The 6,973-nt window shown below is 33.6% G+C and overlaps 1 protein-coding gene across 3 annotated transcripts in view; it reads left to right on the top strand.

Moving 5' to 3' along the window:
• Nucleotides 1–6,973, top strand: part of LOC108358715 (autophagy-related protein 9A-like) — a 244,591-nt gene that overhangs the window by 169,104 nt on the left and 68,514 nt on the right. For all 3 annotated transcript variants that reach the window (XM_017610180.1, XM_017610179.1, XM_017610178.1), the window contains one exon: nt 2,581–2,705. In XM_017610180.1, the coding sequence (XP_017465669.1) occupies nt 2,581–2,705 (125 nt within the window). The remainder of the gene's footprint in view (nt 1–2,580; nt 2,706–6,973) is intronic.

Below are 6,973 nucleotides of genomic sequence, written 5' to 3'. Positions count from 1 at the left end.
GCAAATGACTATAAAATTCACGACTTTCAACTATTTTGTTAGAAATTTTTTTCCCAGAGTGCATATGGTTTTCTAAATTTTCAAATGCAACGCGCAAGTACTTAGAGTTATCATATTCGAATAAAATTTTGCACTGCTTATTTTTAGACCAAAAGACATCTTTTTGAGCCCGGCAAACTGTATATTTAAAAAAATAGTTAAAATAACGAACGGTCTAATGTATACTCATTTATAACGAACCAGGGATGGAATTTAAAATTTCAAAATGTTCCTAATGGACTGGAAAAATAGTGCCGAAAAGAAGATGAAAGTACCACAAAATTAAAATTGCTTTCTTTTAAGGCTTTTTAAGAGCAATATTTAAAAAAAAGTAGTGAAATTATTTATTGAATTTTTTTGAATTTTGAAGTTTTTCTGAAACATTGGATTGTATATGGAAAAGCAATTTCTCATTTTGCCCAGGTTGGCGATTTTAAGCTTTTTTTTCAATTTGAAATTGGTAGTCGCAGACGTTTAAAATGTTTAAAAGTGTTTAAAAAGAAAATATTCATACCATCGAAATACTTTTCTGGAGATATTCGGGCACGAGGAATCTGAATCTGCAGTTTATTTTTTATCAAAAGGCGTTTATTTTTACCAAAAACACTGCGGCTGCTGGTTGAGAAGCATTGTTTGCACTTTTCCTTCATATTCCTTCCATGTTTTTTTAAACTAAAGCGCCCCCTAGCGGCCGTTTTTGTTAAAAATAAATTACAAGCCCAGATTCTTCGGCCCGAAGTCGGCAAAAAGGTCTTTTGTGTGTATAAATATTTGTATTTTAATCACTATTAATTGTTTTAAATGCTACACTGCGACCACCAACTTGAAACTAGAAAAGGGCTTAAAATCGCCAACATGGGAGAACTGAGAAATTTCTTTTCTATATACAATCCAGACTTTCAGAAAAACTTGGTTTCATCAATTCCCCAGAATTCATAGTAAAATAACACAATATTCCAATTACGAAGGGAGAAAACACGGAAGTATAGCTATTCGGGCATGTTCATCTATATATCTATGTGCAAAATAATAGCAGTTCGGCATTTTGACCAGTTTTGACTATTCTTCTTTACATTGATAATTTTTTATTAGTTTCATAAAACAGTCCTTTTAATTTTTAAGTGATTTTAATTTTATGATTGTTTGTTAAATATTGCCATTTTATGCTAAATTTCTGTAAGTTATGATTGTGCCATAACTGAATGAATTGTGCCGAAAGTGCCTCTGCGAATGAAAGTGCCAAAAATGGCACTATTGTGCCTACTTTTCCAACGAACGCGCGAAACTGCGTTGGCAACAGTTAGCTGAGCACATCTATGCTCAAACAGTGATGCCAGACCATGTATTAAGTAAATGCACAATGTATATTTTTCTATTAGAGCGAAAGTTCTAATGGGCGGACAGGTTGATTTTTGTTTATTATATATAACACTGATAATATTCATATACTTATCTAGCAACTTAATTAATATAATCAATATTCTTTGTATTTATATTCCTCATATATCCTACTAGACTTGGAAAAATTCCCAATATCCAAATCTCTCATATGAGTTATTATCGGTAAAAATTTTGTGTACGCTCACTTCTGGCATCACTGAAAGAAGTGCTTTTCCACGCTCAAATAAGGATGCCAGACCATGTTTTAAATGAGTAATTGTCACATATGTGTATTTATCTATGCATTTCTATAGAATTTATACTTGTGGGCGGAGTTGATTTTCGGTTTCTACAAAAAATACTGATAATATTCGTACAACTATAGATATTATTGACATAACCCACATTATTTTTAAAAACAAAATACGTATATTTCCAAATCAGGTTAAAAAAATCCCCAATGTCCTAATCCCTCAAATGAGTTCATATTTGTGAAAAATATTGTACTACTGGCATCACTGCCTACAAGTGTTCTATCACAAATAAAATCTCACTATTCTTTTGAGTTCGTTTTGCCCCCTTCTGATCATTTTTTCTTCCTCGCACCAGCAGTCGTCAGTGTCACTACTTTAAAACGCTCGTATCAGACTAGAATACATTCATTTTAAATTCAAATTTGAAAATGTATTTCCACCTAAAGTAGTAAATTTTAATGCTAAAGTATCAAACCATAAATTCATAACATTTTTCTTAATATTACAACTTTTTTTTTCTCAGTGTAAAACAATTTCCTTTCCCTATTAAATCGAAAATTTTGTAAGCACTTAACCATGCAGTGAAATGTTTTAATTGGTTCAAGAAAAAATAGGAGATTAGAACTCCAATGCACTTTTTCTAGAATTTTTATTTGTTGGGTTACGACATTCTTTCAGCAACGTGACGTTTATTACATTTATTTACTATGTATGAGCATGAAAATATGTTTTGCTAGACTGCACTATGTCTATTGTGAAATTAGCAATTTTTTAATTCAATCCTTTAAGTAAAACTTTCAAACCCCTGCTAAAATTTTGCTAAAAAAATCTTAACAATAAGCCAAATTCAGGTGCGAAATTTTTTGTGCTTTATTGTTCAAAGTATAATCTAACATATTTTTTTCAGAAAGAATTAGACAACACGACATGGCACGAAGTAAAAATGAAAATTAGAGAAGTCCAATCCGAGCAGCATATGTGTATCGATAAAGAGCAATTGACGGAATTAGATATATATCATCGAATTTTGAGGTATGTGGCGATAGAATGAAAGTAATGAAAATATAGTATGATGAAACCCGTATCATTGTTTATTGTTTTTACTTTGCTTTTGGATTTTACAATTGTGCCAGGATTCTTAAATCCTCTAGATTTACAATTTTTTTTGTAGTTTACGTACCACATCTACTTTTTTTGATGAGGAATATTACCCCCATCATACAGCTATTATTAATATTTAGCTTAATATTGGTACTATTTAAAACAAAAAGTAAGAAAATCTTCTGGCGAAGGACCGCACACAGTGGTCTGAAACCCAAATCTAGGTGGACTACTATTTGCTCAAAGAACCTTTAACACCACTTTGTATCCATATGTTTTTGAGCTCGCTTAGTACGAGTTGTGAAGTCAGATTTCAAAAATTCAAAATGGCGCATCCAATATGGCGATCACAAAAATTAAAAAATCTTAAACTCTATCAAAACAGGGTATTTTGGGGGTTTGGGATCGCTGATTACGAATCTCGCATATAAATTTCGAATTTTGAAATGACAATTGATTAAGAAACTTTTAAAAGAAAGTGAGTTTAGAGATGGTAATGTAAGATAATTAGTATTTTATAGTGAAAGTAGAAAGCATTCTATTGTGAATCAATAAATAATTACTCAAATTGATATGCAGAAAACAACACTTGGTTTGAATAGTCGAATTAGTAAGAAATTTTATCAATAATGCAGATTGCACAGAAGAATTGAAAGTGTTAGTAAAGTTGGTCGTTATCTTCTGCGGAAGCTTCGAACACAAGTAGATGCAGTACTTCTTACGGCAGTTATCTTTAATTAACCATTCCATCAATCCTCTTATTTTTTTCTATTTAGTTATTATAATTATTTACGAACAATAAATCTATATTAGGGATGTTGCGAATGTGGAACTTTAGACATCCGCGGATGCGAATGCGGTCAAGTATCTTTAAGAAATAATTTAGGTAAGTAAATTAGGTGATATATGGTCAGATGAACGCATGCCCGACGACTGGAATTTAAGTGTGCTCTGCCCAATCCACAAAAATGTGACCCCGCCATTCGCGCCAACTACCGCGGGATCAGCCTTCTAAGCATAGGTTACAAGGACTTATCGAGCGTATTGTGTGAAAGACTGAAACCCATCGTCAATGAACTGATTGGGCCTTATCAGCGTGGCTTTAGACATGGAAAATCCTCCATAGACCAGGTATTCACAATACGCCAAATCTGTTTGCCGATTTTAAAGCCGCTTTTGACAGCACTAAAAGGAGTTGCCTATACGCCGCTATGTCTGAATTTGGCATCCCCCTCAAAACTCTGCTGTGTAAAATGACGTTGAGCAATACCACGAACTCCGTCAGAATTGGGAAAGACCTCTCCGAGCCGTTCGTCACTAAACGGGGTTTCAGACAGGGCGACTCCCTTTCATGTGACTTCTTTAATCTGATGTTGGAGAAGATAATAAGAGCTGCAGAACTGAACCGCTCAGGAACAATTTACTACAAGAGCGTGCAATTGCTGGCTTATGCCGATGACATCGACATCATCGGTAACAAAAACCGCGAAGTCTGTTCTGCCTTTTCCAAGTTGGATAGGGAAGCAAAGCGCATGGGTCTGGTGGTAAACGAGGACAAGACGAAGTATCTCCTGTCATCAAACAAACAGTCAGCACATTCGCGNTAGGTAAATAAAAAAATTGAAAAGTTAGTAAATTTTAATAAGACTTATTACGTTTAGTACTTGCATTTTAAAATTGGAACATCATAGTTAATCAAAATTAATGTTGCTGCCTTTTCAATTAAAGCCATTAAATAAATACTCGCTCACATTTACGTGTGAAATTTAACAATATTTTAATTTCTTTTCGATTGACTTTGCACCAGTTGAGAGGACTTTCAATTTTATTTATTTTTTATTTCGGTGCAAGAACAATTCCTTTTTGAGAATTGCATCGGGGCTGCAAATGTCGGATGTATCGTCCTGACATTCATTTTCACTTGAAGACTCTAGCATCATGGCAAGATCGTTGTTTAAACACAGCTTACAAGGCAAACGAAATGCGTCAGGTTTTTCTAAAGCTTTTTCCAAAGAATTCTTCATTCCATTCTTTTGATTGTTTCGGAATTTGGAGAACATGTAACGTCATCAGCGTTTTTTGATTTTAGTTTTTGTATTTCATTTTTAATCCTTTTTTATGTGATTGGTTTGAAAAATGTGTGCTTATGCGAGGTTCTAAATAGGTGGATATGACAATAAAAATTTTACTTTCCAGGATCTTGTTATTTTATTAAAAACGGACCCCGTTTTTTTATAAGCATTTGAGTTATCGGAATCACGGATGATGAGGGTCTCAGAGCTGCTTAGTTCACGGGGGATTTCTTCAAAAGGTTCAACTGTAATGAATAGCTTGTAATTAATTACTCACCGCTGTCAGTCATAATCTGTCAAATCCGTTATGATGGTCCATTCCATGTGCTCAATGCGCTTTCATATTTCGAGGCCGATGAACGCAAATTTTCAACATATATTGCATGCCAAGTCCCACTCCTCAATAAATATTAAATTCGCCTTGAATGGATTTTTATTTGATTTGTGAACTTGGCTGTCAACTTTTTCACATTCAATTTTATCTTTATTTCGCTGCGTGGTAATTTTGACAATTATCACAAAAATGTTGTTGCTTTCGAGCTGAAGACGGCACACAGAAAAGAATTTGCATAGTAAAACCGGTCAATATTATTTGGTGTGGTTTCTGCTAAATAATAATAGAAAACACGGAACTCAATCACAATAAGACGTTTAATGAGAAAAAAATAATAATTACAATTATCTAACAAAAAGTAGAAAAAACTAGCGATGCATTCAGTTTTTTCAACAGATCTTTTGCACATAATATTCGATAGTTACATAATTCTTACCTAATTAAAGGTCAGAGCTATAACTTTTTAATTATTTGAGCGTCGCACAGTGCCGCCTAAGTGGGCATAAATCGAAAAATTCGTTATCTGCAATGTGAACTTGTTTGGTATTTCTGTAAAGACAATTTATCCACTAAAAAGAATTAAACAGACATTTCCCTAAAAAAATTATTATATGCCGCCAGGAAGCCACTAAAGTCGACAAATTTTATACTAAGAATTTTAATAAAAGCATAGCCAGGCGTAAGCTCTTCAAGGAAAAAAATGTCAAAAATATATTCTTTAAAATAAAATGTTGGTTTGACGTTTCTTGTTTCCATATAGATAGTAGAGAATTACAGGAATTAAAATTTTGGGATAAAACTAAACACAGCGTGTCCCTGCGGTGTTCAAAAAAAAATGATTTTGTTAAACAAAATTTCAAAAAATGCTAAGATTTTAATGGAATGAGTAAAAAATACATGTAAAAATAGGTTATTTTTTATTATTTTATTAAATAGTACAGGTTTTTAGCTTTCAAGAGAAGAAATAAAAACCTGCTCATTTTTTGCACTTTCTGAAGTAATGCGTTTTTCGCTAAGGAATAAAATAATTTTCTCATTTTTTGTCAGTGGTTTGAGATCTGCACGATTCGTTCCATTTTCAAAAATGAAGTGTCAGATTAAAAATCTTAACCTGTGGACAATAGAAGGTTTATTTTTTTAAAGAGTTGCCACCTGTTAAAAAATTAGATTGTTAAAAAATTAAATTAAATTTTTTTTATATTTTAAATGAATAATTAAGAGATGGGTAATAATCGAAATGTGTATTAACTACATGTACAGAGTTGCCACCTGTTTAAAAAATCAAATTCCACTTGAATTGAAGGAATTAGGTAATTGAAATAGATAGGTATCACCATAAGCGAGTCAGACGAAAGAGGTTTAAGAAGGTTTTAGCTTAAAAATATTACGAATAGGGTTGCCACCTGTTTGTAAAGTCGAATTTAGTTAAAATAAAATAATAATTACGTCAAACCATAGGATTTTTTTTTTCGTAGGAGAGGGAAATGCTTTATGCACTGGCCGGGGCGCTAGTCTCTATACTACCTTCCCCGAGTGTGGGACTCCCACCGAAGCGTGTTGGGCTACCCACTAAAACCCAAATTCCCACCGGCCGCGCAAGAATCCCGCATCTGGCACCGCAATTCTGCATGTCTTCAGATGCAGGAGCGCGCTGTTAGAGCCTTGGGGCTGCTCTTTTGTAGGGGCGTTTCATTCGGGTGTCCTCAGTAGACAACCGTCCTCTCGTTTGCAGCGGAGTACGAATTTCACGTATCTCGCAACTGCTTCCCACTTTTCTGCGCTGGAAATCATTA

The sequence above is a fragment of the Rhagoletis zephyria genome, unplaced genomic scaffold (genome assembly GCF_001687245.7).
Source record: "Rhagoletis zephyria isolate East Lansing unplaced genomic scaffold, Rhagoletis_zephyria_1.1 Rzeph_scaffold_00287, whole genome shotgun sequence".
Taxonomy (NCBI): domain Eukaryota; kingdom Metazoa; phylum Arthropoda; class Insecta; order Diptera; family Tephritidae; genus Rhagoletis; species Rhagoletis zephyria.
This window is presented reverse-complemented; position numbering and strand designations above follow the sequence as displayed.